Source organism: Clupea harengus, chromosome 15 (assembly GCF_900700415.2).
Source record: "Clupea harengus chromosome 15, Ch_v2.0.2, whole genome shotgun sequence".
In the NCBI taxonomy this organism is placed as follows: Eukaryota; Metazoa; Chordata; class Actinopteri; order Clupeiformes; family Clupeidae; genus Clupea; species Clupea harengus.
The window spans coordinates 28,056,099-28,068,482 of NC_045166.1; the positions used below are offsets into that span (position 1 = coordinate 28,056,099).

At 42.1% G+C, this 12,384-nt stretch overlaps 1 protein-coding gene across 2 annotated transcripts; it reads right to left on the bottom strand.

Moving 5' to 3' along the window:
- Nucleotides 1-563: 563 nt before the first annotated feature.
- LOC105891639 (E3 ubiquitin/ISG15 ligase TRIM25-like) lies at nucleotides 564-6,748 on the bottom strand. Of its 2 annotated transcripts, XM_031581893.2 has the most exons (7): nucleotides 6,138-6,748; nucleotides 5,539-5,634; nucleotides 5,073-5,306; nucleotides 4,677-4,836; nucleotides 4,538-4,570; nucleotides 4,089-4,145; nucleotides 564-959 (listed from the first exon to the last, which is right to left on the bottom strand). In XM_031581893.2, exons 1-7 carry the CDS (start codon nucleotides 6,720-6,722, stop codon nucleotides 781-783), a joined length of 1,344 nt encoding a protein of 447 aa, XP_031437753.1. In that variant the 5' UTR covers nucleotides 6,723-6,748; the 3' UTR covers nucleotides 564-780. The 2 variants fall into 2 exon arrangements, with proteins under 2 accessions (XP_031437753.1, XP_031437754.1); XM_031581894.2 differs by lacking the exons at nucleotides 564-959; nucleotides 4,089-4,145; nucleotides 4,538-4,570 and having other exon boundaries at nucleotides 4,592-4,836.
- Nucleotides 6,749-12,384: the final 5,636 nt, after the last annotated feature.

Consider the following 12,384-nt stretch of genomic DNA (forward strand, 5'->3'; position numbering starts at 1 on the left):
TGGCTTAATATTTTCTTTTTTCCAAGTTTGCTGGGAACATAGCAGTCAAGCCTCTTATTTCAGAAACAATGAACTGTAACAGTTAGGTTACCAATAAAAGGTAAGCCTACTACTTCTTTGCTTTCAGCCAGCTGCCTGTTGACATTTTCAGACAACAGTGAAGCTCGCTTCTTTTGCACAACACAACTTTTAAAAGTAAACTTTCCATTCAGAAGCTTTTTATCATCCATTTCGCCGTATCGCGCTCACCATTCACTCAAACCGTAACGTTAGCCTACTACACAGTTTGCGAGGCCAAAAAGAATGTTAATCTAAAAAAAAAAAACTGACAGCACTATCATAAATATTTGATATGAGGGAATGTTTCACATATAAGTGAATACAAAAATAACATTTCTGATGTGCTAAAATACCTCTTGTTTCGTTACTAATACATAATTAGGCGCACTTTACGCATCTCCTCCCATCTCTTTGCGACGATCACCCACTTTCCCACACCCACTTCCCAGCAGCGGCAATCTACTCAGGTGCGCCTCCTTTGGAGGTTTTATGTCTTTACCCGCTATTTTATGCCTGAAATGGGCGCAATCCTGTTAGTAAATGAGGCCCTGAGTGTGTAAATGTTCCAGTGGCTGTATATTCAAAAGAATGAATGTGTGTGTGTGTGTGTGTGTGTGTGTGTGTGTGTGTGTGTGGTTGTCTGTCGCTGTGTGTGATGTTATACATGTTTAAATGAATGTAGGTTTGAATTTGTATGTGGGTTTGCTAATGATCATGATTCTATGCACGTGAGTGTATCCCTGTGTGTGCATGTGTGTGTGCACGTTGTGTGTGTGTGTGTGTGTGTGTGTGTGTGTGTGTGTGTGTTTCTGATAGCTTGCATGTCTTTATGTCCAACTTACACTGTGAGAACTCCTCTCTGGTCGCTGGTTCAGGAAAAACAGCCTGGACTTCAGACACTGAGACAGAAAACATCACATTACAACCCATTAAACTGAGAGAGAAGGGCATTCATAAATAGATTCAATAATTCATAAATGTATTATCTCAATTGGACCAAGATTTCTACAATCATTTTCACACTTGTCTCAATACCATGTACACTTTTTCAAAACACTAAACACATTCACAAGTGAGCTACACTTTGGATACTTTTGCATTGCTTTGATACAAAATGTATTCAATGACCCCTTCTTCTGATATTCATGGATACCTGTCTCAGTCAATGTTCACCACCAGTAACACTCTGTGTAACTACAGCAATTTTGCAGACATTTAGATACTCTGCTCAGAACAGTTCACTTCAAAACTGGACAACATTTAGATCGCTGTTGATGGAAAGATGCAGTATTCGACAGAAAAATTAATACACTTGAAATAAGACAGATTATTCTCATTGTTTGCTGAAATTGTGTTCAGTTTTATGCTTTGTTTTGTTTGTTTGCAGCCTTGTTACCAACTATACAAAAGTGGTACAGAACAGCATGTGCATTGAGATGTGCATGTGTGATGTAGTTGTTGCTGAAGACATTTTCCCATCACAGTTTTTTAGAATCACAAACAATTTGAAGCATTGCAAAATGCATATGTTATGTGTTGCTGTATCCTCCATTTTTACATAATTTAGTGTTGCATTGCTTAGTACATATTGTAATACCAAACAAATACAGTCAAATATGAAATTCAGCTCTATGCCTCAAGTCAACTCTATGCTAAATGTTCTGTGGTAAACTATAGTACCAAGAACAGTGTGCAGACATGTTTCATTCCCAGTACAGTAAGTGAATCAACAGCACATGAGTCTGCTACTAGAAGTGTCCTGCAGCCTTAATGCTGATCCTTGGTGTCCTCTGAATGTAGTGTGAAATGTTTATGAACTTCACATTTACAGTACCGCAACATTCTCCCTTGCCTTGAATCTTTAGCACATCTTATCCAACCCTGAAATCCCCCATATTCCACAAATATTTATAAGGCAAGTGTGATTTCTGGGTCACATTCTCTCAATGAGAGCCCATGACTTACATATACAACAGTAATAGTCTCAATGAGGGCCCATGACTTACATATACAGCAGTAATAGTCTCATTGAGAGCCCATGACTTACATATACAACAGTAATAGTCTCAATGAGGGCCCATGACTTACATATACAACAGTAATAGTCTCAATGAGGGCCCATGACTTACATACACAACAGTAATAGTTTCAATGAGAGCCCATGACTTACATATTAAACAGTAATAGTCTCATTGATAGCCCATGACTTACATATACAACAGTAATAGTCTCATTGAGAGCCCATGACTTACATATACAACAGTAATAGTAGGAGAATGTCTTCAGCAACAACTACATCAACTACAGTTGGTAACAAGGCTGCTATCAATCAAAACAAAGCAGAAAACAGAATTCATTGAAATGAGACTATAAAGATTTTTTTAAAGTTTCAAGGCAAGAGAGATGTTCATTAAAAAATCACCATAGATCAGCATTAGGGCTGCAAGACACTTCTAGTGGTAGTCTCATGTGTTGTAGTTTCACTTACTGTACTGGGAATGAAAAGTGTCTGCATGCTTTTTTTGTACTATAGTTTACCATCGGAGATTTAGCATAGAACTGTCTTGAGGCTTTTAGCTGAATTTTATATTTACTGTATTTGGTTATGTTTTACAATATGTACTGTAAGATATGTCATACGTTTTTATTTTATTTTGCAATGCAACACTAAACTATCCAAAAAATAGGATACAGCAACACATAATATATGCATTTTGTAATGCTTCAAGTTATTTGTGTCTTTTAGTTCACTGTACATTGAGTGATGACGTAGTTTAATGGGAGAGAGCTTATCCTATAGTTATGGTAGCGTGAGTCACTATTTGGTGAGGTATGAAGTGTTTTGGTGTGTCTAGTGTGTGTGTGTGTGTGTCTGTAGAGAACACTGGGAGAAGACTTTTGATGTGTTTTTAGTGAGGGGGGGGGGGGGGGGTGTATACAGTATGAACTCAATCAGAAAGTTTTGTTTTTAAAACAAATGATCCAAAGCCATTGAGTTTCAGGTTGAAAATTTAATTTTTCTTGCAGTTAACATTGATAATGGGTCCCACAGACCCAAACACAAGAGACATTATGAGTCTCCAGCTGCTTTAGTCTGAACACTTGGGAGTCCAAGACCTGTTAGACTCTTTTAGGAAGAGGCCTCCAACCTCCCACTGACAAGAGAAGATGAAGATGCACTCAATAGAGAGGCACTCATCTTCATTAGGATGGTAAAGGCATTTAAAAGTACTTCAGTTCTTAAACCATTTCATTGATTCATGAACACATCCTAATTGCAGGCATAATGGGTCAAATCAGTCTAGAGTATGTACACTGGGATGTCTTTAGCCTTTTTCAGATATGAACTCTGGAGAATAGGATCAGGAGTTTGCCTGGACACAGCCATTCAGTCTCACACCTTACGCTAATTGGAATGCAGTGTCCCAAATCTGCTGCTGTTTTAATGTCAAATTCCCAGAGTTATGATAGAAAACTTGAGAGAAGTTTATAGGGAATAATGAGAGAGAAGTACGATCACAGCCCTGCTGTTGGAAAAAGAGGCAATTTTAGTTTCCATTGCATTTATTCTTTAAGAGAAAAGTGAATCACTAGTTTACGGGGTAGAATTCAGTGTCAATGGTGCGGACATGACCCTGCCAGCCCCCTAGTACAGTGCCAGGACAACGCCCAGGTGACCTCATGTGTGAACAGGGGCAGGAAACTGACCAGACCATTTACGCTGTTTTTTATGAGAACAAATGTTTGTTTGCAGTTTGTTTCTGAACCTGAAATTTAACTCTATGTCTTTGTCTGTGTTTTCCCTGATCACAATGTAAATTTAAGATCAAGTAATTATGCTTAATTCTCTCCTAAACCCTGAAAAATTAATTTCCCCACATGATTAATATCAAGGCCTCCTATGTCTCACAGCTGAAAGAGGGTTTTATTGAAATCTGATTATATCAATGATGTGAACCTATTATTTCTGTGCTAGACCCCTGATGTACAGGCTTAGAGGCTGTTAGAATCAGTCAGTAATGACTTACTGTTTGGTGGCAGCATCTCCTTACTGTTTGTTCTTCTGACTAAGAGCTCAGGATCAGCTGTGAAAGCAAATGTTATTTCTTAGGCAACTTCCTTTTCCTTTACCAAGGGTTATTCAGCTTTACAGTGCTTAGATATAACATAAAACCGTCACTGGTGTCCAGGAATGTAACCTAAACCCTGTTCACAACATTTGTACTGAGGTGTCTAATGCCTCAACCCAAACAAATGCAGTTTAAACTCATAGTGTAAATACTAATACAGACACATGCAATTAAAACAACATATTTCATCAGATGGTTTCAGCAAACTAGAACTCAGAGGGCTACAACCCTGATCAGTGTAATAACTATTGATACTGTGTGTGTGTGTGTGTGTGTGTGTGTGTGTGTGTGTGACAGAGAGAGAAAGAGAGAGAGAGAGAGAGAGAGAGAGAGAGAGAGAGACTCACATTCTAAGGACTGGATGATCTGGATATTCGTTACTGTTGAGAGATACAGAAAATTATAAAAAAATTTGGTGGGATCCTTGTCTTCTCAAACTGTGAAATAAGGAATTCATCATTGAGTCAGTTCTACATGTTTATCCACCTGCAGCAGATATCCTGACTACTTCCTGCCTGAAGATGTCATCCAGCTGCACCTTCACTCCAGAGACAGATTCCTTCACAGCCTCAAAAGAGAAGCTTTGGTTGAAGGTCATGCTGGGTAAGTCTTTAGAGCGAGGAGAGTCTCTGATTGACAGGACATTCTACAGAGAGAAATACATAAAAGATGAGGCAGACCACCTGAATATTCAGCCAGGTCTGTGTTTCCCCAAAGGCTGCAGACATGATGGGTGAATTCAGTTGGTTTAGTGTGTATGCATTTATGTGTTTAGGTATTTGAATATGTTCGACACATTAAGACATTACATTAAAAGATCTAGAAATGATGCATTTTTCCTCTCTTAAAACCACATGGATGCTTTATTTCAAATTCTGTTACCTTGAGGAAATGGATGTGATCCTCTGTGTGTGAAAGCTGCTCCAGCTCAGCATCTCTCCTCTTCAGCTCAGCAATCTCCTGCTCCAGTAGTTTCAGGAGGTCTTCAGCCCGACTCACCTCAGCCTTCTCCTGATCTCTGATCAGCTCTTTCACCTCAGAGCACCTTCTCTCAATGGAGCAGATCATCTCAGTAAAGATCCTCTCACTGTCCTCCACTGCTGTCTGTGCAGAGCTCTGTTAGGAGACACACAAAGAGGAGGGGGACAGGAGACACACAGAGGTAAGTGAAGGAGCAAACTCACTTGTGGTGTGACTGGCTCCTCTTGATCAAATGACCAAGGGCAAATCCTGCCAAACCATGTCTTTCTGTGATGGTCTGTATCATGTAGAGATGGCAGCATAACGGTGATGACACAATAACAAACGATTGCTGAGCCAGCTGTTGTCTTATGTGGTCAGTTCTCACCTTGAGAGTCTCCACAGCCTTCCTCAGATCCTGCAGCTCCTTCTCTCTCTCCTGGATTATCTGCTGGAATCTTCTCTGGGTCTGCCCCAACTGCCTCTGTTTAAGCAAACAGCTTATTTTCATTGGTGGATTGTTTACAACAATGATGATCAAACATCACACATGACAACCGAACATTTATAAGCAAAAACCTTTAAGTACATTTTAATCTTTTTAAGAGATTAAGTGACACATTGAAGCAGTCACTATCATCTTCAAGTGAAAATCAGGATAAAGCCATGAGCCAAGTTCAAGAGGAGCACTGGTAGTTAACAGCAAAAACACTTGTGGCAAAGCTGTCTCACAACCTTTAGAACAGAACAGAACATTAGTTTGCGAGCCTATGGTTAATGTTTCACTCTTTTTACTCAACACTGGACCTTGCACCTGATAATCATTTCCTGATTCTTCCTTTCACTAATGTGCAAAGTCATTGCGGAAACAGACAGACTTTAAAACTGGTGAGATAGCATTCTTGTAGTTATAGTATTACATTCACAGTTAGTACGTATAAGAGCCCTCATAGAAATGTTGGACACACATGTAACTCCAGTACTGACCTGTTTGTGTGTCCGTTCTGCTGCAGCAGTGACTGTGTCATGGCCTTTATGTTCGTACATCGTGCACAGATAGCAGATACAACTCTGATCGGTTCGACAAAATATTTCAAAAACCTTCTTATGGTGAGAGCAGATTCTTTCCTGTAGCTGGCATGTGGCATCAATCACAGAGTGTTGTCCAGGAAAAAGTTCATTGTGAACTTTGAAGTGAGTTTCACAGTATGACACCAGACATTCCAGACAGGACTTCACAGCTTTGAGTTTTCTCCCAGTGCAGACGTCACACTCCACATCTCGAGGTCCAGCATAACAGTGAGCAGGAACATCAGTTTGGATTCTGGTCTTCCTAAATTCCTCCACCATTTCAGCAATCAGAATGTTTCTACTGAGAATAGGTCTTGGCCTAAATGTCTGTCTGCACTGGGGGCAGCTGTAGATGCCTTTACCATCTTCCTGATCCCAGCAACCTTTAATGCAGCCCAGACAATAAGTGTGTCCACATGGAACGGCTACTGGATCCTTCATTAGATCCAGACAAACTGAACAAGTGAAAGAATTCTCTCTTTGGGTCGAAGATTCCGCCATTTCTCACAGCCACGATCACACACAGGGAGATAACAGTGTGTGAGAGTTCAGTTTCTGTGTCATGTGTTTTATTCAAAAGAGGAGTGGCAGAGATTTACATTTAGTCATTTAGCAGACGCTTTTGTCCAAAGCGACGTACAAGGGAGAGAATATTCAAGCTACGAGCAATAGAACCTGGTGTAACAATAAATAAATACTACTTTACATTAGAAATATAACAAAATGAAATAAAAAGAAAGAAAGAGTGCAGAAGTGTAACTGCTGTAATTGCAAGTTACGCACTAGTCGAAGTGCCAGTTAGGACGGGAAGTGCTCTCTGAAGAGTTGGGTCTTCAAAAGCTTCTTATAGGTAGAGAGGGACGCCCCTGCTCTGGTAGTGCTGGGTAGTTCATTCCACCAACGTGGAACTACAAATGAGAATAGTCTGGACTGCCGTACTTGCACAGACGGCAGTGCCAAACGACGCTCACTAGAAGAGTGCAGCATCCTGGGTGTAACATTTGCCCTTACAAGAGCATTTAGGTAGGTGGGAGCAGAACCATCGAGCACTCTGTAGGCAAGCATAAGTGACTTGAACTTAATGCGAGCAGCTACCGGCAGCCAGTGGAGCTCAATGAGTAGCGGGGTGACGTGTGCCCTCTTCGGTTGGTTGAACACCAGACGCGCCGCCGCGTTCTGGATCATTTGTAGTGGTTTCACCACGCAAGCCGGCAGGCCCGTTAGGAGGGCGTTGCAGTAATCAAGGCGTGAATTCACCAAGGTTTGCACCAGCAGCTGGGTGGCATACTGGGTTAGGTACGGCCTGATTTTGCGGATGTTGAATAGCGCAAAGCGGCAGGACCTAGAGACAGAGGCAATGTGGTCCGTGAAAGTCAGTTGGTCATCAATAATGACCCCGAGGTTTCTTGCTGTTTTGGATGGAACAAGAGACAAGGAGTCAATATTGATGCTGATGTTGTGGTGGATGGCCTGTTTGGCTGGAAAGACCATCAGTTCCGTTTTGGCCAGGTTCAGCTGAAGGTGGTGGTTTTTCATCCATGTGGATATATCAGCAAGCCAGTCCGAGATCCGCGCCGAGACAGTGGTGTCCTCAGGAGGGAAAGACAGAAACAGTTGAGTATCATCGGCATAGCAATGATAGGAAAAACCATGCGAGCGGATGATAGGGCCCAGCGAAGTGGTGTAAATGGCAAAGAGAAGTGGTCCCATCACCGAGCCTTGGGGCACCCCTGTGGTAAGGTGGTGAGGTACAGACAGCTGACCTTGCCATGACACATTGAACGAGCGCCCAGTGAGGTACGATTCAAACCAGGAGTGCGCCTTGCCAGAAATGCCCATACTTGACAGTATGGACAGAAGGATGCGGTGGTTGACTGTATCAAACGCAGCTGATAAATCAAGCAGAGATGTTGTTGACACACTGTTGGGGAGGAGTCAGTCAGATTATTTGAGAATTTGTCTGTGTGAGTGAGAGAGAGAGAGAAAAAGAAAGAGGAAGAAGGAGGGAGAGAGAGAGAGAGAGAGAGAGAGAGAGAGAGAGAGAGAGAGAGGGAGTGTGTAGCTGGTATACCTGAGGAATCAACACAGTGCTTGGTGTGACATGGTGTTCATGAGAGAACTTCATCTGCAGTGGACCTGAGAACTGGCTGTTTGGATGTGCAGTTGTGTCTTTAAATCATTTAGCAGCTTTAATTTGAAACAGTGAGGCATTTACACCAACAAAAAGTCAAAACAGCATAATTCCACGTCTCTATAGTGTTTCAACAGGAAGGTAGAGAGGAGGAGAATGTCTCCACCATTTCAGCAATCAGAGTATTTGTGTAGAGTGTAGGTCTGGGAGTGAAGAGTGAAGGTGTGTTTGCACAGGGGGCAGCTGTAGACTCCTCTCTGATCCTCCTGATCCCAGCAGCCCTCAATGCACCTCATGCAGAAATGATCTTGTCCACAGGGAATAGTCACAGGATCCTTCAGCAGATCTAGACAGACTGGACATGTGAAGGAGTCCTCTTCTTTCTTTAAATTCGCCTCTGCCATTGTGTTTGCTTTCTCTCACAGCCACAAGCACACTAAGAGAAAGACCTGAGAAAAGTGATACTTCAGTTTCTTTTCACCAGAACATGGTGTGCTGAGGAGTGGCGTCCTAGTAATTGTGCGTCGGTCTTTCAAGTTCAGATGGAGGCGGGGAAATATTTGTCCTCACAAAATAATGTGTTACAGCTACAATCATATGCAGGGTTTCCCTGAGACATAATTCTCATTTTCTCTACTGCTGCTGGTAAATAGCATACAGCCATAACTGAATAGATAGACTGTCACAAAACCCATAAAAGTTACTGAAGGAACAACATACAGATAGCCGGGTTAAATATGTCTACATCTCACAAAACCTATAAGGGTTACTAAAGAAACAATACACAGTTGACTGTATAAAATACACTGACGTGCACACGTGAATTTGCAGTCATGGGTTGAACTCAGCTAACAAGATGGGGGGGGGGGGAGGGTTTCGTTCACACATACGCTAGCATACTCAGTAAAACTTTACACCCACTTACTTACTCTCCTGAAACTCGTATGAGAAAATAATAACAAGAGGGAAAAATACTTAATCGTGTAAAATATCCACAATATGCCTTAAAAACAGTGAGAGTGATAGGGTGATGTTTCCTAGGTGAGAACATTTACTCACATGAGGGAAATAACGCCATCTCCGCTGGATACGTGGGTGGACACAAAAACAATCGATCTCAGGCTGGCAGATCTAGACAGATCAGATCACTGATAATGCCATTAGACCTCAGCTCTGAATAATAACCAATGGAGTAAACAATGAATTAATTAAAGATGTTTTGCACACACACACACACACACACACACACACACACACACACACACACACACACACACACACACATATATACACACACACACACCACACATGCAGCAGAAACATGCATACTACCAAATACACACACACAAACACACACACACACACACACACACACACACACACACACACACACACACACACACAGAGAAACCTTAAGTTTCCCTACCATGTGTGTTCTTCATAACAGTTTACTAAAGTTTTTGAGTGCAAAGTAATACTAGTTACAGGCTATCAGGTGTGTGTAGCTTACATTGTAAGAACTCATCTCTGGTCTCAGGTTCAGGAGGCAGAACACTCTGAACTTTAATCACTGTGGAGAAAAAGAAACTAGAATGAGTGTTACAAAAATATTACAGTAACTAACAATGCCAATTCCAATCACAGCAATAAACCCAGATCATAAACAAGATCTTTCTACACATATGAACCAAGTTGGCAAAAGTAATTTGCATACCAAACATACATGCTTGAAATCAAAGCAGAGGAAACATATTCCAGACATTTAGCTCCTAAATAAAACAGTAGGCCCGTTCGTTAATCCATCCCTGTGTGTGTGTAGCTGTGTTTGTGTGTGTGTGTGCCTCTGTGTGTGTGACTGTGTGTGTGTATGCCTGTGCGTGTGTGCCTGTGTGTGTATGGCTGTGTGTGGGTGCCTGCTTGTGTGTGTGTGTGTGTGTGTGTGTGCCTGTTTGTGTGTGCCTATATGTGTGTGCATGTGTGTGTGTGCCTTTGTGTGTTTGTGTGTGTGCTCAACACACAGGGTTGCTCACCAAAGGTATATTAGCCTTCCCGCCATGAACACCAAACCCATCAGAAGCCAATAGTTTAAGAGCCCCTTGCTCATACACTACATAGGCTTACCACAAGCCACATAAAAACAGCTACTGAATGTTCAGCATGCAGGCCCCAGAAATATACCAATAAAAAAACCCTAACAAAACTCAAGATTGTCACTGGTTCTAAATGTGTTGATTAACTCTCAATCTACCGGGCTCGAGGCAACTTTGAACGCTGAACTTGTGAGTAGGCAGCAGACCACAGATATAGTCCACTGCCTAACTCCGAAGCGTACCCCCACCCAGGATAACCACCCAAAACAATAAACAAAAACAACAAAGCAAAATAACAAACAAGTGCTCCGATGGAAGGGCAGCACAGCCACCCAGCTGAAGCACTCTAACTAGGAGAGTTTGCTCAACACAGTGCCTATTAACTTACCCTAAGCTAAACTCTGCAGTCTGGTCTCCGCAACAAAAGGTTCAAAAGATCCTGGACGAGCCCCCAATTGTTACGACCCGGCTCGTGAGCCGCAACATAAATTGGAGACAGACCAAAGAGCTGTACAAAAATAGTATTTATTCCTATATAAGACAACACACAGAGTAAAACATTGAGTGCCAAGCACCAGCACCAAACACATGGTGTTCACCAGCCTCCAAAGCATGGGGTGAATGCAAGGCCTCTCTGACAATTCAGCACATTTTCTTACAGACACGCATCAATCTTTCAGCATACTTAAACACATACATTGTTCTACAGCATGTAAGCACATTCCACACAGTATATAAGTATATCATCACACAGCATGTATGCATATTTCACTCTTCAAACAGTTATCTGCAAGCATATATGGATATGGGTTTGTCAAACCTGACTCAAGCAAGCATACATTGGTGTGTGTGTGTGTGTGTGTGTGTGCGCTCTATATTCACGTGTTGTGTGTGTGTGTGTGTGTGTGTGTGTGTTGTGTGTGTGTGTGTGTGTGTGTGCTCTATATTCACGTGTTGTGTGTGTGTGTGTGTGTGTGTGTATGTGTGTGTGTGTTTGTGTGTTGTGCTCTATATTCACGTGTTGTGTGTGTGTGTGTGTGTGTGTGTTGTGTGTGTGTGTATGTGTGTGTGTGTGTGTTGTGTGTGTGTGTGTGTGCTCTATATTCACGTGTTGTGTGTCTGTGTGTGTGTTGTGTGTGTGTGTGTGTGTGTGTGTGTGTGTGTGTGCTCTATATTCACGTGTTGTGTGTGTGTGTGTGTGTTGTGTGTGTGTGTGTGTGTATGTGTGTGTGCTCTATATTCACGTGTTGTGTGTGTGTGTGTGTGTGTGTGTGTATGTGCTCTATATTCACGTGTTTTGTGTGTGTGTGTGTGTGTGTGTGTGCTCTATATTCACGTGTTGTGTGTGTGTGTGTGTGTGTGTGTATGTGTGTGTGTGTTTGTGTGTGTGTGCTCTATATTCACGTGTTGTGTGTGTGTGTGTGTGTGTGTTGTGTGTGTGTGTATGTGTGTGTGTGTGTGTTGTGTGTGTGTGTGTGTGTGTGCTCTATATTCACGTGTTGTGTGTCTGTGTGTGTGTTGTGTGTGTGTGTGTGTGTGTGTGTGTGTGTGTGTGCTCTATATTCACGTGTTGTGTGTGTGTGTGTTGTGTTGTGTGTGTGTGTGTGTGTATGTGTGTGTGCTCTATATTCACGTGTTGTGTGTGTGTGTGTGTGTGTGTGTGTGTGTGCTCTATATTCACGTGTTGTGTGTGTGTGTGTGTGTGTGTGTATGTGCTCTATATTCACGTGTTTTGTGTGTGTGTGTGTGTGTGTGTGTGTGTGCTCTATATTCACGTGTTGTGTGTGTGTGTGTGTGTGTGTGTGTGTGCTCTATATTCACGTGTTTTTGTGTGTGTGTGTGTGTGTGTTGTGTGCTCTATATTCACGTGTTGTGAGTGTGTGTGTGTGTGTGTGCTCTATATTCACGTGTTTTGTGTGTGTGTGTGTGTGTGTGTGTGTGT

Excerpts from the sequence above, each read along its gene's own strand:
- LOC105891639 (XM_031581893.2), bottom strand. The coding sequence starts at position 6,722 with ATGGCGGAATCTTCGACCCAAAGAGAGAATTCTTTCACTTGTTCAGTT. Across the intron at positions 4,837-5,072 it reads ATCACATCCATTTCCTCAAG|AATGTCCTGTCAATCAGAGA; the intron begins GTAACAGAATTT and ends TTCTCTCTGTAG. Across the intron at positions 4,146-4,537 it reads GATCATCCAGTCCTTAGAAT|CTGATCCTGAGCTCTTAGTC; the intron begins GTGAGTCTCTCT and ends TTGCTTTCACAG.